Below are 25,955 nucleotides of genomic sequence, written 5' to 3'. Positions count from 1 at the left end.
ATGGAAAGATGACACCAAGTGCAGATGGAAGCACAGGGATTCCTGGGATGCGAAGCAATGCATCATGGGGCATCGGGACAGGACTCAAGATGCCCCGTGACCCCCTCCGCCTTCCCACAAGTCTTAGCAGCAAAAGAGAAAGAGGTGCTCTGTGGGATAGCTGCTCAGAGTGCACTGCTCCAAATACCACTGCAAGTGCCACAAGTGTGAACATGCTATTGCACAGGCAGCTGACAGTGTGAACACACACAGCGGTTTCCCTTCAGCGCTCTCTGAGCGGTGCGGTAATTGCCAGCGCTGTAACTTTGCCAGTGTAGATGTGCCCTTAGTGTCAATTTATTTGGCATAATGAAAATGAAACTCTGAATTAATTCTGGACTGAGGCTGATTCTCTGAGGCTTAGTACACTTAGCTCATGTTATGATTGGGTACTGCAGCATACCATAAATGGTAATAGGATACCCCTCATGCAGCTTCACCCATTCTGACAGTCTTGCTGTTTCTAATACACTCAAAGTATTTGTTTGTTTTCATGCATTTGACCTATTTGCTCTTTAAATTCCCTTTCAGCTGACACAAATTCCATCTTATATGTGAATGGCCACAGTTTATGTTCCTGTTTAATGGCTTCACAAACTTTGAATTTGGCTCTAGTACCCTCTAGCACCTTGCCATGTCACCAGGGGCACCGATTGGGGTCTAAAGCAGGCATCTCAGGGTGATGTTTAAAAAATTTACCAAATGTTTCCCCAAATTGTATCAAATAGTATCAGTGGTGGATGGAGGAGGCTGATGTAGACACCCAGGGGAAAGAGTGAAGGGAGGAGACAGGCCCTTCCAGATCTGATCCTGAGCCATGAAATTGAATTGCTGGGTAGGATCGGTGCTTTTCTGCGCCATCCTCCCATTTTGTGCTCGTGCCCTCTGCAGCCAGGCTGGCCCTTCACTCCAGCCAGACATCTGGTACTGAGCCAGCCTCACATCATCCCACACCACCTCAGGTGTAACTGGGAGAAGGCAACAGAGCTCGGGCTCCTGGGTGAGGCCTGCACAGCAAAAAAGGCTTGGCAGTGGAATACCATTTCTAAGGCTACCACCCCCCGTCCCACACAGCACCAGCACTCCCAGAGCCAGCTCCTCAGCATCTCCCCTCCCCCCACAGGCAGCACTTGGGGAGCCCCTGAGAGGTAGCGCCCCCCCGCCTGGCTGGTCCAAACGCCTCCGTTGCTGACATTCTCCATGCGGAGAGGGAGATCTGTGGGCTCAGCAATGCGCTGCTCTGAGGCTGCAGAAGGACTACCAGTCAGGAGGCAAAATTTTACCAAATGTGTTGGGGGGGGGATGTGTTTCACCCCTCTGACTTCCCCACCCCTTGTGGCAACCCTGCATGCAATCATGCTGTTTCCCCTTTCCTCTGTCTCCTTTTCCATTTAGGGACATACATGCTTTCTGGGACTCTATTGTGCTGTGATTAAGTTGACTTAAGCTTATTCCTCACTTTTGACTTTAGGGTCATTTTAACTAGATTCCTCATTATTTTTTTAAAATCCCTACTTCTGAAGTTTAGTGTCAGCAACAGTATTTGGTAAGATCCCACTCCACAGGGTAGTGAACTTAATCATACAGTAGTGGCTATTAGTTCTTGACTCAGTACAGTTACTTTTTGAACCACCTCCTGTGCACTACTTTGAACTAAGTTGAAAATAGCCTCTGCTCTTGTTTGATTTTGAACTAACTGTTCGAAGAAGCAATTTCTTAAAATATTGAAAATTTGCTTCTCTAAATCTTGCCCTGACATGACATTTGATCAGCCTGCAGGTAGTTAAAGTCACCCATTATTACAGATTTGTTGCCTCTGATCTTGCTCTCCATTGCACACTCAATATCTTTCCGGTGAAAAAGTTAGCAACATAAATCTACTAGTGTATTTGTATTCTTATAATCTGGGATTTGTAGCTATATACTTTCTATTGTATGGGTCTCTCCACTCGGATAATCCCTCTCATTAGATTTTATGACATCTATTAGGTACAATACTGCTCCCCAACTTTTAAAGCCAAATTGGTCTTCCTTGTATAATGTACACACCAGTGACAAAGTATTCCACTGACGTGTGGCCTTCCACCATGTTTCAGAGATTCTTTTATGTCAAAATTCTCTTCTATTGCCAGGCATCCTACTTTAGCTTTTTCAGCTTCTTGTGTTGGTATATAGATATTTATAGCACTCTTGATTGTGCACCTATTTCATTTTTTATCTGGCACCCTGTTATTTCTCTCTAATGTATAGCCGTGATCATGTACTTCTTGGTTTCTTCCTTCTAGGACAGTAAACACAAGTATTAAAACACAAACTAAAAGGCAAGTCTCATAATATTTCCAATCTGACTAAAGCCAATCACACTGCAAGAACTATGTGAATACTGCAAAATGTTTCCAACAACTACTTATTCAAAATTTTAAGTGGTTCCCTTCAGTTGTGCTCACCTCCCTTGTGTTTTAACTTTCAACAGATCTTTTAGCAAATGAAGACGTTGGCAGGATGTTTAAGGAAACAGCCAATTTGATGCAGATATTGGATAATATTTGCAGAAAGGAAATTTTGTATTTTTAAAATGTTTTTGTACCAGAAGCCTGTATCTAAGAATTATGGTTTTCTAATTAGAGTGTGTGTGTGTGTGTGTGTGTGTGTGTGTGTGTGTGTTGGGGAATGAGGGGGGGAACATATAACTTATGTTCCAATCTAGACTGACTAACAAATCAAATAGCAAGTGCTCAGAAGACATTGCTCCTCTATAAAGCAAAGAGTCACAAATATTTATGGGAAATAATTTCAAATAATGAGAAGTTGAAGAAAGTTATCTGTTCTTAGGCAATATGTTTATAAAATGTTCAGGTCCCACACTTCCATAACTGTGCTACCAACAGCAACACGGGCTTCAAATTTTGTGTACAAAAGCCTATTATTTGTGAACACAAATTAGAATTTGTGCTTTCAAACTGGTAAACTGTGTGACCAAATGCTTCTTTATACATACTATTGTGGTTTTTTGTACTTGCAATAAATGCATCAGCTGATTCTCTGAGGCTGTAATGCCCTTAACTCATGTTATGATTTGGTGCTGCAGCATACCATAAATGGCAAAATGAACCGCTGAAAGTTTTGTCTTAAAGGATCGTAATCTAGACAAGAACTTCTCAAGGAGTCATCACTTAAGTGACTGCTTCTGGCTAGGATACTAGGTTCCTGAACCTCCAGAATATCAAGCTTCATAGCCTGGTCAGAATATGTAAGGGACTTCATTCCCTTTTAGCCTTCTTTTAGATACACTAATCACAAAGGAGTATCCTTCCCCAAAGGTATACAGAATGTAAAAGTGGAAATATCTGTCTTGGATAATTCCTGTACAGGGCTTGAAGACATGTACTGCCTTACTTTAAAGAAAACAAATCTCTGGAAAGCAAATTGAATGGGGTCAATAAGGCAAGACTTAACGTCACAACAAATGTTACTAGAAAATGCTGAAAATAAGAAGCTTTTCTCATACTGTGAGTAAATAGCTTTTCTTGGGAAAAGCACTGGCAGTCGATTGTGTTATCTTCTGTTATAAGATATTTGGGAGTAAAGAAAAATCACTGAAATTCTTTTACCAAAACCAATACTGATGAATCCTAACTCACTGAATACACAGAACCTAAATTTAAATGTGAAAAAGGTAGCAGAGAACAGGATGATCCAGAACTCAAGATTCACTATTATTCCTGTTTGTTATTGGCTTACATTTAAGCATTTTTGTTGTACAGCTGATTTGTAGCTGCATTATTTGACAATATCCTGATATGTGCATGTTATAGATGAGCTTCTGCACATTTTTATGCATTACCATGAACATTTTAAAAAATATAGTGGGTACTAAGTTGCCATGTGTAGTTCAACATATTATTGAAATACTTCCTGGAATCTGCCAAGATTCAGGGATAAATTCACTTTGGGGCATTGAGTTGGTCTACCTACAGGGCTTGAGGCAGTTGGCAATTCTTTGCTTTAAAGGAGGCATGGATTAGCTCAGCTATACTCTCTGGGGCCTAATGGTCTAGCAGACGGATGATGCTGCAAGAAGCTCAGACATAAGGTAATTGCCTCTCTCTCGCTCTTTTAATATATATCAGCAATTACATATTAAGTAATGTACCAATGATAATCTGTTCTTTTCTCCAACACTTAATGCAGCCAAGTATTAAACTATATAAGATTCGTCCTCCTTTAACTGGCTGCAAATTTGTGTTGTGGTAAATTGAGGTCTTTGCTCTTTTTCTCCAGCATATTATGCTCGTTAGTACTTTCAGAGGTCCATGAGTCTCCATTAATGTTTACTATTATTATTTTTTCTTATTGTTATCCCTAATAGAGGGATATAACAGAATACATTAAACTATGGCAACATTACATTGTTTCTTATCCTCTTTGTATGTTTGTTTCACATACAGTCTATATCTATTCTTAATTTAAAAATTCGGTAAGTGCTAATTTTTAAAATCTGCTTAGTTACATTATCGTTCCCTACTACTGCAGGATTAAAAAATTGAAATCCCTCTTCTGGTTAAAAATGTCTTCTTGTCTCATGTCTCTTCACTCCCAAGACCAGCAATCTTATTCAAACCTTTAATCCAGAGGTTCTCAAACTGTGGTCCATAGTTCCCTCTATGGCACGTGCCTGGGCTGCTGCACACAAGAGAATGAAGGGCCACAACCTAATTAGTGGAGCCGCGCAGGCGTGGCTCCACTGATTAGGTGCCTGGACCCTGAAGAAGATGTACATGTAAGGTGAGGTGGTGGCCTTATGGGGAATAGGGGGCAGGTGAGAGGGGGCAGTGGGGTGAGAAGAGGGGGTGGGGGAGGAATTTGGGATATGTACGACAGTGGCAGCCAGAGAAAGAGGCGACCTTCCCCTGCTACAGGACTGCAGATGCCAGGGGGAGACCCCCCAGCCTTCCCAGCCCCAGCTCGGGGCTGCCGTGGCCGGGGAGAGAAGCTATGAACATTTTTGTCTATGGCATCATTTGGCTAGTACTGTAATTATCAAAAACAAACCTCGGTTCACACTGGTTTCTACATCCACACTAGCAACAACTATTAAACATGTCTATTGTTATCAAGGACGCACCCATCGCATTAGAAAGGTCAGACTACTGATTTTAAAATATTGAGTTGTGTGCTTCTATTTGTAGAACAAAAAACCAATTATTATTAAGTTTTTTTATATAGCACTTTTATCCAAAGCACTTTACAATAGTTAGCTAATGGTACAAACAACATTTGGAAAGATCATTAAGTGGTTCGCCGAGACCCTCTGCAATTTTCAAGTGGTCCACAAAAAAAAAAAAAAGTTTGAGAACCACTTTTTTAATCCATTTCCCTGTCCTCTCCCTGCAAATCCTCCCCATCCCTTGTCTGAAAGGCTGCCAATTACCACCTCCAAAATACTGTCAAAATTCTCTTTTATCTTGGTCTTTTCTGGCAGGCACACATCCAGGATTTACATATTGTGGAACAAGCTCTAGTCTAGAAGAATTAGGTTCACCAACACCAACAGGACTAAAGCTCCAAAGTGGCAGTTGACATCTGTTTCTATGTAAGACTGACACCCAGTGGCCTCTCTCCTCAAATTCCCGGATACACATTTCCTATCCCCCATCAACTCTCCTTAATTCCTTCACATCACTCCATTTTACATTTTTGTACCTTCTTCCCAGGGCAAAAAGAGCAACATAGAGTTCAATTTTACCACCTCATCATCCCTAGAGACTGCGGGTCTCCCTAAATGTTTTCACCTTCTTTGTCAGGAGCCAGGAATAGCACCTACTGCAAATATTTACATCCCCTGCCCCTCATATTCAGAGCTCTTGGAAGGGTGGAAAAAGGATGAATAAAAATGCTGAACTTCTCTGCAGAGCAGGAGCCAGACAGCATCAATGTGTTCAGCAGCCTTCTCCTACTTCTTGCATTTCAAAGCAGGTGTAGAGCAGGAATTGTGACTGCACATATCAGTGCATTCTGAGTCTAGTCTGCAGGAAGTCTCCTAAGTGGAGTGGAAGAGACTGAGCTGCTGTGTGTGGTCCAGGATGAGGAAGAGATTGATCAACAATTTCCCAGGCCCCTTGGTTAGGTGGAGCCCCAGACATCTATACTGCCTTTCCCCACTGATGGCTCTGCTAAAAACACATTCACATCTCCATCATGTCACTTCTGAATGCTGACAATCCTCTAATATCTGCTCTCTAAACTTCAGCCATACTATTCTTTCCTGCAATATTACCTTAACCACCTTCTCTGTCTGCCTCTACCATCTCCCATTTCAATTAAAATATCTCCCAAGACCTGACAGTGTATTCACCTGTTCCCCAGTATGCCAGTTTTGGCTTTCTATTGCTCTCTCTCTCTCTCTCTCTCTCTGCTTCTTGTGATTCTCCAGAGTTTAAGGTCACTCATTCACTTGTTGTGTCACATCCCTCTGAGACACTAACTTATTTCTTTAAATCTCACCTTCCGTTTTCTTTAACTTGTGATTCACTGTCTCTAGAAAATGTGTGATACCCTTTATTAAGCATGTTATATAAAATTAAAATGCATTAGTGTTGTAGAAACAAGAAATATTACAGATACTGATATGACTGAGCAGTAGGGATGATGCAGGGTACGTTCACAGAAGATCGCTGTCCTTAGCCTTGCATATTCAATTGGCAGTCTGAGTTTTATCGACTCCTACCCACACCTCTGGAAATAAGCAAACTTCATTGCTACCATCCCCAGGCCCAGAAGACTGTTGCCTTACTCCTTACTGTGCTCTCCTGGAACTGGGAACTGAGCACCCACCTTCTGATTCTTCACGTGGAAATTCTCTCCATCTCCTAGCTTCAATGGAATACATGGTATGGACCCATGAAAACCATGATGGGCAGGAATCAGTCTACTCCCATCCTCAGATACACTCACTCCAAACAGAGCAGCAGCCGACGTGAAACACGCATTATACCACTACATTCAGGTGACAGGCTGACTGGTCTCCTAGCAACTTTGTGATAGCTGGGGCAACTTCTAATTCCTAGTGGGATTTCTTAGTAACAGCACTAAGGTGGAAGTGGTCTCTATGCAGCTGCTGCAGTGACAGAGGGAGAGTTTCCCTTTGTTAGATGTCTTTTGGGACAATCAGGCTACTTACTGCCCACCCCTGTCCAACTGCAGGGGTGCAGCAGCATCAGGCACCTGCTCTATGTGTGGGAACACATACTTCAGTTCTAGATGAGGGATGCCAGGTCACAGGGCCCTTTACAACAAAGAGTAAAGTCGGGGACAGCTCTAAGAGAGGGCATATGGGAAGATGAATAGGAAAGAGTGGTAGGAATGGAATCAGCCCAGGAGTTTAAAGTGTAATTTATTTCTAGAATTTGAATTCATTCTGATTTCAGGTATAGTCCTGGTTCTAGCAGAAAACGGTGCCTTGTCCTATTGAAGCGGCCCTTTTAAATATAAGCCTCTATTTTCTGGCATTTTTGGAATAAATTCTTTGTGCTTAAACTTCTTAGAGTGGTTTTGAGCCCAAAGGTAATATTTTTTTAAAAGCAAAAATTTTATAAAATCCTATTTCCCCTTTTAATGTTTCCAGGTGTGAAAGTGAGTGTTTTCTTTTCTTCAGAGCTGACCGAAAATGTAAATCATAAGAATTTTAAAAATAAGTGTTGGGTTCTTTCTATTTGTCTTATGGTTTCTTAGCTTGAAAACAGGACCTGAGTGCACCCTAAAAGCTTTCTCCCCCACAACCATAATAAGGACTAGAAACTGACTTTCTCAGAAAAGGAAAGCTGTGATTCTCACACAATCACAGGATTGCAGAAGGTGAGACTTGATGAAAAACTCAAGTATAATATTTACACACACAGACACACACTTTCCATATATATAAGATGTTTGCAGTGTTGTAGTGTTGTTGCAGCTGTGTAGATCTCAGGATAGAGACACAAGGTGTGGGAGGTAACATTTTATTGGACCAACTTCTGTTGGTGAAAGAGACAAGCTTTTGAGCTTACACAGAGCTCTTCTTCAGACCCAAAGCTTCTCTCTCGCCAACAGAAGTTGTTCCAATAAAAAAGGATTACCTCTCCACCTTGTTCCTCTAATATCCTGGGACCAACATGGCTACAACACTACTGCATATATACAGAAGCACATTTTCACTCCTACACATACTAATATTCATTCATTAACATTAATACCATAGGACTAAACTGTGGCTCAGGGACTGCAAGGACGTAAGGAGACCATCATGATCCCTTATCTCATTGGCCAGTTGCCCACATCTTGTGTAACAGTGTAGGAGGGGATGCCAGCTCTTCAGAGCCAGGTACAGACCCAACACAACTTACTCCTTTCCCTCCTTGGAGCAGCAAGGGGAGTTACAATCTCACTCTTGGGCTGAACCAGGAGCATCTCAACAATGCACTAACTCCAGAACAGGCTTATGGTAAAGCCACAGCTGACTCCATAGGGACCAATACAAATCAGACAAACAGGCGTATGCCTGAAGGCTGAATTACTGTTCATGATGAAACAGCAGCTTTGGGATTTCCTGATTTGCATTTGTGTCTGTGAAAAATCTACACTGTACTGTTGAATTAGTATTTTTTTTATTATGGATTTATTTTTAGATAAGGACATTCTGAGCAACGTTTTTGAGCTTTAAACTTTTTATATCTTTCTTTTTTTAAAACAAAATGCTAAAAATGTAAATCTAAAACCTAGTTAAAATTGTAATGGGTTACAGAGTCCAACAGAGTCTAATTTGTTAGTATGTATGCAGAAAGGTTAAAGGGAGGATGGATGAAGGGGAAAAAAACAGGTCAACTCCTGAGATGCACATACTATCTTTTTTTACTTTTGTTTTGTCACTTCCTTACCACTCTCTCCTCACACACCCACAATACTGTGCATCACATGCATTATATTTTGGGGTAGGGGCATGGTCTTATTTGTAAGAAGCAGGCATATTTTTGCACTCTAAACAACATGAATTAATAAGAAATAGTCAATAAAAGTTACAGTAATTCACTGATCAACAGGTAAAATCCAGTGTGCATAATCTTTTGTATTATCTATATCACCTCTTGTCATAAATATAAAGGGAAGGGTAACCACCTTTCTGTATACAGAACTATAAAATCCCTCCTGGCCAGAGGCAAAACCCCTTCACCTGTAAAGGGTTAAGAAGCTAAGATAACCTCGCTGGCACCTGACCAAAATGACCAATGAGGAGACAAGATACTTTCAAAGCTGGAGTGGCGGGGGGTGGGGGACGGGACCCAAAGAGTCTGTGTGTGTGTGTGATGCTTTTGCCGGGAACAGAACAGGAATGGAGTATTAGAACTTGTTAGTAAGTAATCTAGCTAGGAATGTGTTAGGTTTCCTTTTGTTTAAATGGCTGGTAAATAAGCTGTGCTGAATGGCATGTATATTCCTGTTTTTGTGTCTTTTTGTAACTTAAGATTTTGCCTAGAGGGATTCTCTGTGTTTTGAATCTGATTACCCTGTAAGGTATTTACCATCCTGATTTTACAGAGGTGATTCTTTTACTTTTTCTTTAATTAAAATTCTTCTTTTAAGATCCTGATTGCTTTTTCATTGTTCTTAAGATCCAAGGGCTTGGGTCTGTGTTCACCTATGCAAATTGGTGAGGATTTTTATCAATCCTTCCCCAGGAAAGGGGGTGTAGGGCTTGGGGGGAAGACATCGCCAGGTGGTCGCTTTCCCTGTTCTTTGTTTAATGCTTGGTGGTGGCAGCATAGGGTTCAAGGACAAGGCAAAGTTTGTACCTTGAGGAAGTTTTTAACCTAAACTGGTAAGAATAACCTTAGGGGGTCTTTCACGCATGTCCCCACATCTGTACCCTAGAGTTCAGAGTGGGGAAGGAACCTTGAACCTCTTCTTTGGGGATTCCAAAGTACTTTACAAATGTGAACTAATTAAGCTTTATGCTATATTCATATTTTCATATATGTTGTGAGATTATTGATTTTTCGTGGTGCTATTTAATTATGATAGGTGACGCATAACAATGTTACAGTTGTAAAATAAATACATATGCAGGTTAAACAAGGGTAAGATGTATATTTAATTCCTAAGCAAAAGGGTAAGGTTTGCACATCCACCTCTCCCATTTTTATGATGCTCAGAAAATAAAAACATAAATGATACTCACTCCTGTTATGTAGCGAGGTCTATACTGGATGGTTCCAAATAAGCCAAGTATGACTATAATAATGTGCACAAAATTTGCCAGGATTGGTGCCCACTGATAACCAAGGAAGTCAAATATCTGCCTCTCCAGCACACAAACCTAGGATTTAAAAGCATCAGAATGCATAGATTAGAACAGTCCAGAAAAACCAGATATGAAGACATGTTCCCTCCCCAAAACAAGAAAATTGCCCTAAGTTTAAAACTAGTTCACTCAGCAGTATAATGAAATGAGTTTGTGATGTTTCATCCTTTGGTTTTAGTGAAAGCAGCATTTCTCACTGACAGTCTACTGAGTTATATGCAGTTAGCTAAAATATTCATATGGGTGATTCTGCTGAGATACCAGACCCTGTTCACAGGGATGTTGTGTTTGCAGCAGAAACAGCACAAATCATCTTGTCATACACTGGCAAATGTTGTACTTCTACGGTGGTGCTGAAAGTCAGTGGTGGGTTTAATACTCGAGCTCAGCAAAATATTTTCAGCTGAAACTTTCAATGAAAAAAAATCATATTGGATCAACTGATTTGGTTAACTGATTTCCACAGCTGTGCGGATTTTGGCAAATTGTTTTAGTCAAAACATAAATGAATGATTTTTTCCCCCTGGAAATGTTGAAGTGGTTCATTTAGACACTATCAAAATGAAACATTTAATTTTTTCAGGATATATTCACAAGGGAGTAGCACCATTCACAAAAACTGAGGCGTTTGTGTTCACCACCCCTCTGTTCCCCCACCTGCGCAATATCCAGTTGGCTGGTGGTTCGAGCACTCACCCTTGATGTGGGAATCCCAGGTCTGAATCCCTGCTTTGGAGTGGGGACAGAAACCCAGGTCTCCCCCTTCCCAGGTCACTGCCCTAACCACCTGACTACTAGATATTCTAGGGTGGGACTCACTCAATCTCTCTTGCTGAAGCTGTTCCCATTTGGTATAAATAATTAAATATTCATTGGAGCATGGATCAGTACCTGGTTCTCATGTGAGTGCTCTAACCACCAGGCTATAGAGTCTCTCTCTTTCTGATACACTTGAATAGTCATTGGGCCAAAGTGGAACAGCTTCAACAGGGGACACTGAGGGAAGCCCACCCCAGAATAACCTATAGCCCAAGGGTTAGCCAAGAGAAGGGATTTGAACCTATCTCCCCCACATTCCCCAGGTGAACATCCTAACCACTTGGCTATGGGATAAAGGGGACACCACTGCCTCTGTTTTATGAATCTAGCTCTTCATTCCCTTTGCTTTTATTAATAGAAGGTTAAAAATGCCCAAATCTAAACAAAATAATCTTTTGACTCAAAACAAAGTTCTTATTTTTTTCTATTTGCCCCTCCCTCCAGCACTACCAGCAAACTGAACAATCAGTTATTTGCGCAGCTCTAGTTACAATATCTCACCTCAACATCTTTTCTCCCATCAGTAAGCCTCATCCTGCAATCTCCTTCCATCCCTCTTTCTCCTTCACAGCAGAACTGATTCATTCGGTTTTCCCCCTAATCTATCCGTTCTGCCACTGTAGTTCTCCCTACTCCCAAATACTTACTGCCTTCTGTTTAACTTGGCTATAGAGACTCGCTTCCTAGCTTACATTTTCCTCTCTCCGTACCCTCTGCCCCCACTTCTGCCCTGTCATGGAAGACTGTATCCTATTGTGCATACGCACAAAGGCGTTGAACTAAGGTGAGCACGCAACCTTCATTCTGGCATTTCCTAACTTGTGAGTGCTTGACTTTGCAAACTTGACATTCTTTTAAAGTAGTTTGTTTGATGTTGGGTTTTTTATTTTTATATTATGCACAGATGCAAACTTTAAAAACTTTACCTTTACGCAAATCAAATATAAAATGCATCATTGGCAGGGAATAGCCCCACCAAACCGTAATAATGTCCCCACTGCTGTAAGTTACACAGCAAATGCGAATAGCTACACAATCTTCAAGATAGCTTCTTTTTTAGAAATATTTACATCATCATGTTAATCTCCAGCCAAGTTAGGGCAGTTGGTGACCCTGGCCAAACAAGAACATTTGAAGTAGCTAGACCAGAGTAAGAAAAACTAAGCGTCAGTTTGGTTTAAATAGAAACACCTTTCAGAATTCTGCAGAATGTGTTAACTGGTGTAGTGACATTTCATTAACATGCAGCTCTATACACTGGTGCATGCTCAGAACTGCATATCCAAACAACACTGATAACATTAAATGAATCTTCTAGAGAAAAAAATTCCCTGACCAAGCCTATTTTACTAGACAATTCTTCTAGTGAGAATTCTGAGCAGACAGAAACTTTATTGAACCAGGATTTTTTCTTTTAAATCAGCTGCTCCTATATGAAGTTGCAACTCCACCCCACCCCAAAATCTGTTGGTGAATATTTACTCAGTTTATAAAATGCAGTGGATCAATTGTATTAGGTGTTTTTGTCATGAACACTTTTAGTTAATTTAAAAGTTAATATCTGTGTCTGAAATTAAGTGCTAGCTGAATAATTGATTTTAGTTCAATGCAATTCTTTAGGTGGTACAATTTATTAGAGGTATTTTCCTGTCCACAAAGGCATTCAAGAAGCAAAATACAACAAGACCTTGCTAAAAAGTTACTAAATACATACATCACCACTAAAAGGACAGCATTTGCCCATTACTGCCACATAGTGATAACTGAGATACCACATTTCCCCCCAGTTTATAGGAGGAAAGTGTAATTATATGGTGTCTATGGACAAATGCTGTCCTCTTAGCCTGGAATTTTTAAAGGAATCAAAGGGAGTTGAGCATCCCAAACCCACTGAATTTCTCATGTTCCTTTTAAAATCCCAGATTTAATCATGACTACTGTAATTCTTCCTCTCTGAAGGCAAGTTAGCACTGTACAGAATATTAGATTGATAGCCCATCCTGACTTTTGCTTAGAATTTTGCTTAAGAGAGAGTCATAGACCAAGCTAGCCAACCACTGTTCTTAAATTACCCAGGATTCTCCAGGCCCGGTTCACAATATTATACATCACAGTTTCAGCAACACTACAGGTCAGAAGAATTCCCAAAGAAGCAAGACATATCATGCTAATTGCAATGGCAATGATGTGACTAAGAGACCAAGCTGTTTTGCAAGTTTCACAAAATCCCAATCCCCCTAAACCTCCAAATGCATCATTATAAAATTTGTTTAACTCTTAATGTATATAAATGAGATCCATCTGTGATGCTGTGCAGGTCTTTGTGAAATCCAGTAAGAGTATCAACAAAATACCTGCTATATCTAAAGCATTATTATTAACTGTCTAACAATTGGAAAATGTTCATTCATAACAGAGAGCTCTTATTTTCATCAGCTGAAAAAACAGTAAAATGAGAATGGCAAAGCAGTTGTAAAAAGAAAATAAACTGTGCAGACTTCTAGTAGAACAACTATGGGGGGGGTCAGTCAGTTACAAAATATAGAGGGGATGAGGCAAATCATTCAAACAGTAGGAAATCACACAGATAAGTGTACCAATTATAGAAGAAAATAGCAGTACTGTAGTTAATTATAAAAAAAGTAGGGAACTTAATATTCCCACTGTAACTGTAAGGGTAAAAGAAAATCGCATCAACATATACCAAAGTTTTGGGTTTTTTTGTGACAGATCTAATAGTTCTGTCAAAAATTGCTTATAAGGCTATACAGACTGAGTAAGAGGAGATTCTATAGTAAATCTTCACTTAACATATTTTCATTCATTTCTCTTTCCATATTAACCCTGTCATTTTTCTAAGGCTATTCTATGACTGTTTTCTTTAAACTGGAAACCTGTGGATCACAAAGTTCAGAGATAGACTTGTGCCGTTATAGTTGTGTGTGTCAGGATGCCATGAAGAAATTTTTGTTGTTGAATTCAGTTATAAAGATGGAGTTCTAAAATCATACAGGTTTCAGAGTAACAGCCGAGTTAGTCTGTATTCGCAAAAAGAAAAGGAGTACTTGTGGCACCTTAGAGACTAACCAATTTATTTGAGCATGAGCTTTCGTGAGCTACAGCTCACTTCATCAGATGCATGCCGTGGAAACTGCAGCAGACTTTATATATACACAGAGAATATGAAAAAATACCTCCTCCCACCCCACTGTCCAGCTGGTAATAGCTTATCTAAAGTGACCATCAGGTGGGCCATTTCCAGCACAAATCCAGGTTTTCTCACCCTCCACCGCCCCACACAAATTCACTCTCCTGCTGGTGATAGCCCATCCAAAGTGACAACTCTTTACACAATGTGCATGATAATAAAGTTGGGCCATTTCCTGCACAAATCCAGGTTCTCTCACCCCCTCACCCCCCTCCCAAAAACCACACACACAAACTCACTATCCTACTGGTAATAGCTCATCCAAAGTGACCAGTCTCCCTACAATGTGCATAATTAAGGTGGGCCATTTCCAGCACAAATCCAGGTTTTCTCACATCCCCCCCACCCCCATACACACACAAACTCACTCTCCTGCTGGTAATAGCTCATCCAAACTGACCACTCTCCAAGTTTAAATCCAAGTTAAACCAGAACATATCGGGGGGGGGTGTAGGAAAAAACAAGAGGAAATAGGCTACCTTGCATAATGACTTAGCCACTCCCAGTCTCTATTTAAGCCTAAATTAATAGTATCCAATTTGCAAATGAATTCCAATTCAGCAGTTTCTCGCTGGAGTCTGGATTTGAAGTTTTTTTGTTTTAAGATAGCGACCTCCTTTTCTCCTTATAGTGTGTAAGGTAACACCCATTGTTTCATGTTCCCTGTGTATATAAAATCGTCCTACTGTATTTTCCACTGCATACAACCGATGAAGTGGGCTGTAGCCCATGAAAGCTTATGTTCAAATAAATTTGTTAGTCTCTAAGGTACCACAAGTACTCCTGTTGTTTTTGTATTTTGGAGAGGTGCTGAGCACGACATGGGTGTGTGACTAGTGTCAGTGCTCACCACCTCTGAAAAATCAGCTCTCCTCTATTTAGGTGCCTAAAGATGGATTTTCGTTGTCTAAGTTGTGGCTGATGTGCTAAATAAATACAAATCTGACTGCTCTCATCTATTGTTAGCTTTAAAAAGTTTTTGCTTTGGACAAATATTAAGGTTACCTGATGGGATGAAACTTTATACACACTTTTTCCAGACACCCCAGATGAGTGTGCAGAACAGAACTGAAATAAATTAAAATGCAAAGTTTATTGCTTTGTTGAAAATACACTGATTGTTGTAAACTTAGAGCAAACATTTTCAAAGTCAGGAGCCTAAAGTTCGACATGCCTTTGTAACAGGAGCTGCAAGAGCACTGTGTTACCAGGCATTCAATTTTGAGAATGTTGGCCTTCATTTCTTCCCTTGGTGGTTTGCACAGTAAAAGCGTATTTTTTAAACAATTCTGGATGGTAAATGCAGATATAGGGCCTGATTTTCCAGTGTAACTCCATTGACTTCAGTGCAGTTACCCCAGTGAAAAAACTGACGTAACAAAGAGAATCGAGCCTATATATATTTCAACTATATATAGTTGAAATAGTATGGGAAAAAGACCAGCTGCTGAAAGGAAGAGACCAGATTAAAAATAATAATAATTATAAAAGCAACAGAAGTTATGAACGCAGCTGGGCTTTTTCCCCCCCTAGTCTGGTCAGTCAAATTTTTAAATGAATTCCCTTGAGCCATGCTCATTCACTTTGCATTGACATTCAAGGGAGTAATTTTTAATAGCAGAAATTTCATCTGAAGCTAATTTAAAGGGACAGACTAGAATCTGAAGAACCCAAAAATTTAGTTGGTCTGAGTTGGAGACAAAATGATTATAGACTCAGGAAACAGAAACAATACCCATTAAATTAACCAACATCAAACACTCTAAAAAAAAGGTTTGAGATCAATCCGCAGAATTAAAAAACATGCTTAAAAAGTTAAATCACATCAAGTTATTTATAAAAAAATTAGAAAATTGTGAGCTATTTGCAGATGTTTGATGAGCAGAACAAAACGTTAAATTTGATACAAATTATTCATTGTGAACTATATGCACAGTTCTAACAAAGACTCCTGAGGAAATATGGACACAAGGGTACTCATAACAAGTTCTTGGGCTGGGTCCGAAGTTTTGAAGAAGCTGGTTACAAATACAGTTGATTCTAGAAATAATTAGCAAGAAATCCCTTTTTCTTTGCTGGCAGACTGCTTTGTAGGAAGCATGCCATAGGGATCCCTCAAGGAGATTACAGACACCCTAGCACTACGACTATTCCCTTTGACTTCATTGGGTGTAGGAATGGGTCCTTACTATAATTATGGTCAGAACATTTACTGTGTATGGCCCCGTTCCTGCATTCTGAAGCCAATGGGGCTTTTCATGGGCACAGCAGGCCACTTGCCTACAACAACTTGGAGGATATGGGCCTACAAATAGAACCCTATTATTCAACATATCTGCTCCTTGTGTGTGTTCAGAGTGTTAGCTGCTGACTCTCCTGAAAAAAATATAATTACAAAAATACCTTTAAAACACTAGTTTTGCCCTGCAAAAGAGATACTGCAAAGGGAGAATAAGCTGAATTCTTTTTAGGTTCACTTATATAATGAATGGAATTATTAGCTAAATTGCAACTGCCATCATTATTCCTGGTGAAATAAAACTAAGACTCTAGCTGGACTTTCAAACCCCAGGCTGCATTTGAGAGGACGGCACTTGGTCAAAACATCTTTTGTAAACTGAGCAAGTTTGGTATGCAATTTTTATAGTTGTTTTTCATAGCATTACTCATAATTTAGAGACATTTAAGGTTCTAATCCTGTAGAGGACTATGTGCAGACACACTTATCCACATGTGGAACCCCATGGACCCATAAAAAATTCCGGTCTTTTCAGTACATTATCAAAAGAATTGTTCCCCTGGATGAACTAATGGCATATGCAAAAAATAGAGAAAATTGCTGCCAATTTAGGATCAAAAGGTTTTACTCCCACCAGAAAACAACACAACACCGATATCCACAAAAATGTGAACAGTCCAGGCATTAAGAGGGAAAAAAATGGAAAAGTCGCCAATTTTACACCTAGTAATTTCCCTTTTTTATTTCACATACAGCTATATTGCTTTTCAAAATTGTTCTTTTTATAATCCTGAAGAAAGCGTATTGCTACTTTTGTTTAAATGTGCAGCAGTGTTATTTAAATACATTTTTATCATCACTGTAATTAGTAGGGCTGTCCAGTGATTAAAAAAATTAATCACAATTAATTGCACGATTAAAAAATTAATCGTGCAATTAATTGCCCTGTTAAACAACAGAGTACTATTTATTTTAAATATTTTTGGATGTTTACTACATTTTCAAATATATTAATTTCAATTACAACACAAAATACAAAAAGTTTCCGCATCAGAGTGCTGCTCTTTTAAGACTTCTAAAACCATGCTCCACACCTCGTCCCTCTCAGATTTTGGATGGCACTTCAGATTCTTAAACCTTGGGCTGAGTGCTGTAGCTATTTTTAGAAATCTTACCTCTGTACCTTCTTTGCATTTTGTCATATCTACTGTGAAAGTGTTCTTATAACGAACATGTGCTGGATCATCATCTGTGACTGCTATAACATGAAATATATGCAGAATGCGGGTAAAACAGAGTAGGAGACATATAATTCTCCCCATAAGGAGTATAGTCACAAATGTAATTGACGCATTATTTTTTTTAACGAGCATCATCAGCATGGAAGCATGTCCTGTGGAATGGTGGCCGAAGCATGGAGGGGCATACGAATGTTTAGCGTACGTGGCATGTAAATACCTTGCAATGCCGGCTACAAAAGTGCCATGCGAACACCTGTTCTCACTTTTAGGTGACATTGTAAATAAGAAGCAGGCAGCAGTATCTCCCATCAATGTAAACTAACTTGTTTGACTTAGTGATTGGCAGAATAAGAAGTAGGACTGAGCAAGTTGCAGTGGGGGAGGTTTAGATTGGATATTAGGAAAAACTTTTTCACTAAGAGGGTGGTGAAACACTGGAATGCGTTACCTAGGGAGGTGGTAGAATCTCCTTCCTTAGAGGTTTTTAAGGTCAGGCTTGACAAAGCCCTGGCTGGGATGATTTAACTGGGAATTGGTCCTGCTTCGAGCAGGGGGTTGGACTAGATGACCTTCTGGGGTCCCTTCCAACCCTGATATTCTATGATTCTATGACTTGTAGGCTCTAAAGTTTTACACTGTTTTGTTTTTGAGTGAAGTTATGTAACCAAAAAAAATCTGCATTTGTAAGTTACACTTTCATGATAAAGAGATTGCGCTTCAGTACTTGTATGAGGTGAACTGAAAAATACTATTTCTTTTGTTTATTATTGTTACAGTGCATATATTTGTAATAAAAATAATATAAAGTGAGCACTGTGCACTTTGTATTCTGTGTTGTAATTGAAATCAATATTGAAAATATAGAAAAACAGAACAAAATTATTTGTGGAATGGTTTATTTGAAGGGTTAAAGTAGCTATGTTTTTCTGGCTGACACACAGTAACACAGACTCAGAGAAATACCACAAACATTCCAGTTTGGATCTCTGCAAGAAAATTTGAAGAGTCAACTCTATGGAAATCATGTTCTACCCAAGTTAACTATTGCATTGCTACAATTTGTAAGCTACAGGCTTATTATTCACAATATTACACTATACAGTATTTGATTTCCAAGCTATGCATGATTTCAGTAAGACATGCTTGTATTCTATAAGTTCTAGGAGATATAGATTAAATCAGCAAAGATACCATAAGTGGCTCAGACTCAAACTGATAAGTCACCTCAAGATAGGAAATTCATTTTATTCCTTAAAAATGAAACCATGTTATGAGGCAAAAATCCTGCTTTTTTGCCCAGAACAGGATTCAATCACTCAACAATGATAAACTGGGTTTTTTTTAGGGGGCGGAGGAATTATTTAAAAGCAGACAAATGGAAAAAATATCTTGTTAAAACATATTAGACAAAAAGGACAGAATATACATCAAAAATACCTAAAATACTTGCTTAGATGCACACATTCATATTTTTCATCACACATTTCAACACAACACAACATTGACTGCAGAACAGTGTCTTTCCATCTGTGCTAATGATTTCCATTTTTAAGGACCCTTGGGCCAGATTTATAAAGGCATCTGGGCACTTAAAGAGGGAGATAGATACCTAGTGGGTTTTAAAAAGCACCTGAGTTAGGCACCTAACTCCCATCAACTTCCATGTAAGAGTGAGAGATATGAAGGTAAAAATCAATGTGGAATGGTATCAAAGGAATATATCAGGTGAAAATAGCCAGTCTCTAGACACGAAGGTGGTTTTACCTATATTCCCATACTAAGCTTACTCTAAGCTATTGCCAGAAAAATAGCTAAGCCATGCTGGAACTGATAAGCACATAGAGCTTACTGCTTTGCTCACTTTACTCACTCCACATCAAATTTGAATATGCAGAAGCCTGACTTCATCTGACCTTATAAAATTATTTTTAATATACTCCTGCTAGAATATTCATTATCATTACACACTGTGAAGTATTTACTAGATTTCAAGCCTTAGCGTTATCTATACACAGATCTTTCAACTTTGCTGACCACTTTGGTAGTGTAGAAGAGAGAGATGGGATATCAGTTATCTCCCAAAAAGTTTGCAACTGCTAAACTTTGCCTACTACCTGGACATGAAGCCATCAGCCCTTAGGGAACTCCATGTGGTACAGAACACTGCAGCACATCTCAGCAACGTGGCCTACAGAAAACAGACCTGTCCTTTGCTTTCTTCACTGGATCCCCACCGAACAATGAGTCAAGCACAAGGTCTCAGGATTTATCTTCAAGGCATTCAATGGGCTGAGCCCAGCACATAAAAAAGATCACTTAAAGCGCCAGGATGAATGCCAAAGTCAACAGCTCTGCTCCTCTGGCACAATGGAAATTTGGATCATTAAGATAAACCTCATCTGTGCAGGGTTCAGAGCTTCCTCAAGTGCCAGTCAATGTGGAATCAACTCCATCAGATGATGACAATTCTATTTTGCAGCAACTTTTATGATTTCAAAATTTGTTTTCATTTTGCACTGGGAAAAACCTCAAAACCTTTTGACTGATTTTGCAAATGTCACACACTCCATAAACTGGTAATTATGGTACTGGCCTGGGATGAGGGAGACCCAGGTTTAAGACCCTTCTCTGTCTCATTCAGATCAGATTTTTTTCATCCCAGATCACTCCAAATCACACAGGGCAGGGACTTAAAGCTGTGTTTTATCCCACATCCCAAACCAGTACTCCAATACAGAGTGAGTCTGACTCTCCTGGCCACTGTCTCTCTGAAGGTTTTTGGGTCAGAGAGAGAAAGTTCTGAGGAAACTGATGTGTTTCAGAAACACATTTTCACTTCAAAGCAACAGCCTATTTTGCCAAAATGAAATTTTGGTAATAATGTTCTGACCAACCAGAAGGTGATGAGGTTTATGATGGTCTGTAGTACAGCTGTAGTGCAAGGTGAACTTCTTCAATCTGCCTTCTCTAATATAAACAGATAGCAACACATACATTAAAAAAAAAGACACCCTAAACAAAACAAGAACCTGCACACACACAATTCTCCTGCTCTCCTGTTGGCATAATTACTCCACCTCCCTGAATGGCAGTAACTATATAAGCAGGAGAGCTTCTCCCGCTGACATAGCGCCATCCACGTTGGCACTTAGGTCGGTGTAACTTATGTCACTCAGGAGGCTGGCTTTTTCACATCCTTGAGTGACTCACATTATACTGAAGTAAGTGCTAGCGTGTACAAGCCCTTATTCTCATGTTACTCCATTAGTGTCAGTAATGTTACTCTGATTTACACCAAGATAAATGAGAGGAGAATCAGGCCCAACGTTCCACTAATTTAGGGCCTGATTCTGATGGTTGCTGAGCACACACAACTCCCACTAGTGCTGAGCACCCAGCTCTGCATCAGCTCATCATTGTTTACACACACATTCACTCAAGCACAGTGACAGACTCCAGGTAACCTAGTTTGAAGATTAAATCTTTGTAAAAAGCCAGCTATGGCAAGATGTATTTATCACTTTGGTTTTGCTGCTACACTTCATATAATAAAATACCACTAAAGTAGTAAAAAGAAAAAGAATGACACCTGTTTATTTAAATGTGCCATGGACAAAATAAGGGGCTAATATAGCTGCTTAGTTTATGCCACATTGTTGATCGTGTAAGTTTGTTGCTTCATAAAAGTATCAAGCCTATAGGATGAAGTAAACATTATAATGTCACAATTCATAGTTTCCCTATTGCATCTGCCCTCTAATCTCCACTTTTCTTGCCCTCCAATTTGGTTTATTTACTTTGGTGCCCATCACAATTCCACTTGGAAGCAGCAAAAGCTATAATCTAGTACTGCTGCAAGCGCTCCTCCAACAGAACCCTCCCCTGCCAATAGCTGCCATCATTCAAGTGGCACTTGCTGGCATGATAGCACAGAGTTGCAGCAATTTCTTTTCACTTTTCCATACCTCATATCCCCAGCTGTTTCAGGGGGGTGATCACCTTGCTGGTTTGATGAAGTCGAGAAACTCGGCAATAATTATTGTGCTGGAAGTGCTTAAGGCAGCCAGCAGTGGCCTGGCAGGAATTGGAATGCAGCCTGACCAAAGCAGCACACTCTAATTTGTTGCACTGAATATTTTGTTGTAAGAAATAATCATGACAGACTATGAAAGGCAAATTAAACTGTCTGAGGCCAACTCTTCTAAAGTGCCTCCTACAAAATGGGCTGATAATATTAGGTTAGCTGCTTAAATCTATCCATTCAGAGTGCTCTGACTTGTTCGTCAGTGACCTCTGAGAGCTATACAAAATGTGATCATTTATCCAGTCATGATCTGTAGAAAGAGAGTTGTTTACAATTGTTTTTGACCCATTTAACAAGGATTAGACTAGAAGACTGAGACTAAGGCTATGGCTCCACTAAAGAGCTTAAAGCGGTGCAGACAAAGCACAGTCACCCTTCTCCATCCCTGCTGTTCTAAGACAGGATCAATCCCCATTGAACTTACAGTGCTACTGACAGTGCTACACCAGGAATTGTGACAGAGCACTAGAGAAAGCCTAAGCAGAGGTAAAAACAAACACAAAAGAACAATAAAGAGCAAGAAGGGGGTGTTACAAGTTTATTTAGGTCAGTGTGCTTAGTAAGCTGCTCGAATAATCACGTAAACCACAGCTTCAAACTGCTAATGCTGGGACTAAGAGGACCAATTTCAGGGCTTCATACTGTGAATAGCTGGCATTCCTCGACAAGCTATTTCAGTAATGTTAACATTAACTTCATACTGGTCACCTCAGGAATGGTAAGAATGCCTGTTGCTGCCAGGCCTCCTGCTTGGTCCCACTCTCTGAGGTGAGAGCCTCCGACACTGACAGCATTACTTCTGATCCTCTGCCAACCTTCCTGCTCAGGTCCCAACCCCAAAGCCAGACATTGCTGAGCACGAAAATTTAAACCCTCATGTGCTGAGGGAACAACTACTTCATTCCTTCCAGGAGTTATTTCATTTAAAAACATTGTTCACATCTGATGCTAGTGCCTGCTTGTGGAATTATAGATTAGTTTGTGAGGTGGCATTAACTTTCTTATCACCAGTGTATCTTCTGTCTAAGAAGTATATGCTCCTCTTACATCTGAGAAGGCTGCCGTAAGTAACCATATAACTGATATGGTAGAAGGTCTATGCTTTAAATACTGCACTGGGTTCTGTTCCAGGCTCTACACCAGACTCTGAATTTAGGCAAATCACTATCTCTCTGGGTAAAAATTTTGAAAATTTCACCAGTTTCCAGCTGGAGAGTAGAGAAAATAATAATTACAGAACCCAACATGCAATATTATCCTGGCCTTTTCTCCCGCTTCCCTGCAAAAAGCAGTTGGAAGGGAGGGAAGTGGGCTAAGGTCATACCAGTAATCACTGTGGTGGGATACAAAATTGATCAGATGCTTTTCCTGTCAACTGGTTTCAGCTTGTTCTGTGCGGGGAGACACCATGCATAATTCATCATCATTTTTTGGTAAGAAAACATTCAGTGCAAGGACTAAATCAATTATTATGGAAATCAAGGAACCAAAAACAAGGAAGAGACCTATCAATTCTAGTGAGTACTAGAATACTAACAATTAGTTACTCTGGAAGAGAGAAGGCAGAGTTTTGTACACGTTACTTTGAAATTTCTTTTCTTTACTCCACCATATGTTTTTACCTACTGAAAGTTGATTGATTTGAGGACTTCAATAGCTCAGACATAGGTGAGAGGTTTTTCACAGGAGTGGGTGGGTGAGATTCTGTGGCCTGCGTTGTGCAGCAGGTCAGACTAGACGATCATAATGGTCCCTTCTGACCCTAAAGTCTATGATTCTATGATCTACAGACTCTAAATTCCTTGGGAGCTGGTTACTTGACAGACAGCCTTTTCCCTACACCATATTTTGAGACCAGCTGAGGCACTTGAAGTGGAATCTCTGTAGTATAGAGGGCTGCCTTGCTGTTCTCCCTGTGGGTCCTCATTTTGGGAATTTGATTCCTGATCTTGTGTAGGCTGTGTGTCCAAAGTCCAGATGTCTTTAAAGTATGTTACAAATTGCAGTCTCTCTCTCAGATATTTGGAGGAAGAGGAGATTATAGAAAAGGGAGGAGAGTGAGGGTTGGGCAGGCTTTGTTGTTGCTGTGTAAGGATTTATCTTCCGGTACACATTTCTTTTATATTGAGAATAGCAGTTTGTATACTTTACTGTAAAATTAAATTATGGCAGGACAAGATGGGTATCTACTTCTGCTTTTATAAAACTGAATATATACATACAGGGGATCCTTCTGATATTGAGTTTTAGTGCAGAGAATAGTTTCAGAATGTAAACAGTTCACATAGACCCCATCCACATAGCCCTTATGCAGACAAAACTAGCAAAGTCCATGGGAATTTTCCCTTTGTGAGGCCTATAGGTTTGGTCCTCATATGTACCTATTTAAAAAAGCTTAAAGTTTTTTTCCCATTCAAGGATCAGGGAAATGACTCCAATCTCACAATGGGTACCATATAAAGCTGTGGTTTTCAACTTTCAGAGTAGGAGCCGTGTTAAGAAAAGGAGTACGTGTGCCACCTTAGAGACTTACCAATTTATTTGAGCATAAGCTTTCGTGAGCTACAGCTCACTTCATCGGATGCATAAGGTGGAAAATACAGTGAGGAGATTTATATACACACAGACCATGAAAAAATACACATTGTAAGGAGAGTGATCACTTAAGATGAGCTATAACCAGCAGGAGAGTGGGGTGGGGGGAGAGAAAACCTTTTGAAGTGATAATCAAGGTTGGCCATTTCCAGCACATTTCCAGGAGTTAACAAGAACGTCTGAGGAACAGTGGGGGTCACCTGCACATCTACCAATGTGATATATGCCATGTGCCAGCAATGCCCCTCTGCCATGTACATTGGGCAAACGGGACAGTCTCTGTGTAAAAGAATAAATGGACACAAATCAGATGTCAAGAATTATAACATTCATAAACCAGTCGGAGAACACTTCAATCTCTCTGGTTACTCGATTTCTGATCTAAAAGTGACTATTTTTCAACAAAAAAACTTCGAAAACAGACACCAACGAGAGTCGGTTGGGGTTCTATTTGAACATAATGTAACCTTAAATTAGAGAGGCTAAACTCGTTTATAAAATACCACATCAATATGATAATTTCAATAATTATGCTCCTTTAAATTCCTTTAAGGTAAAAATCAGAAACTAGTCTCCTGCTGGGAGATGCTGTCTAATGGCTAAAGGGAAAGATTAAGCATTAAGGGAGTTCTCCATGAAAATTAGGGTTCATTCACTTACTCATTTTGTACTTTTCGAAAGTCCTTATACACCTTCTGTTTCAACTGGGTCACACTTGTATATATGGAATAAACTCATTGTTTAATGATAAAGCTAGTTCAAAAAAATAAAATAAAATATTGCCCAGAGTTATTGAATAGTTTACGAGATTGACTAGATGAGATTAATACATGGATGGACAGATATCAAAGAGGTGGGCAACATGAAAGAGACAGTCAATAGTTTAGAAATAAAAATAAGCCTAATCAAAAACCTTGGATCAAAAGACCCCAGAACTCTGGATCTGATTTTAGTTCAAACCCTTCTTTTGGGTCACTGGATGGGTGTCTTTATGTTGGAGCTAACGAACTCCCCATTCTTGATTACTCTGCTTCTCTGATTTCTCTAAGGACATGGTACAACTTAAATCTCACATTGCACAATACAAGCAAGCACCTAATGAAAATAAAAAAAAAAATAGGAGATACACTAGTTAAAAAGAGAAAGATGCCAGGACCTGGCAACACCATGACCACCACTTAGATCTTCTATAGTGCTGTTCATCCATGGATCTCAGTGCCTTACAAAAGGAGCGTATCATTATCCCCACTTTACAGATGGGGAAACTGAGGAAGTGAAAGGTGAAGAAATGTCACCCACTAGGCCAGCAGCCACTCCAGAAATAGAACTGAGATCTACTAAGGTCCAGCTGAGTGCTTTATCTGCTAAGCCATGCTGTCTCCCAAATACTCAGTGCT

At 39.8% G+C, this 25,955-nt stretch overlaps 1 protein-coding gene across 8 annotated transcripts in view; it reads right to left on the bottom strand.

Moving 5' to 3' along the window:
* Positions 1–25,955, bottom strand: part of NKAIN2 (sodium/potassium transporting ATPase interacting 2) — a gene marked incomplete at its 3' end in the record, with an annotated part of 793,559 nt that overhangs the window by 422,702 nt on the left and 344,902 nt on the right. For 7 of the 8 annotated variants that reach the window (XM_084624348.1, XM_084624345.1, XM_084624347.1 and 4 more), the window contains exon 2: positions 10,250–10,387. In XM_084624348.1, the coding sequence (XP_084480474.1) occupies positions 10,250–10,387 (138 nt within the window). Of the gene's footprint in view, positions 1–10,249; positions 10,388–25,955 lie in introns of those variants that run through there. The other variant, XM_084624341.1, reaches the window with a different exon arrangement.

Source organism: Lepidochelys olivacea, assembly GCF_965140295.1.
Source record: "Lepidochelys olivacea isolate rLepOli2 genome assembly, chromosome: 3".
NCBI lineage: Eukaryota > Metazoa > Chordata > Testudines > Cheloniidae > Lepidochelys > Lepidochelys olivacea.
This window is presented reverse-complemented; position numbering and strand designations above follow the sequence as displayed.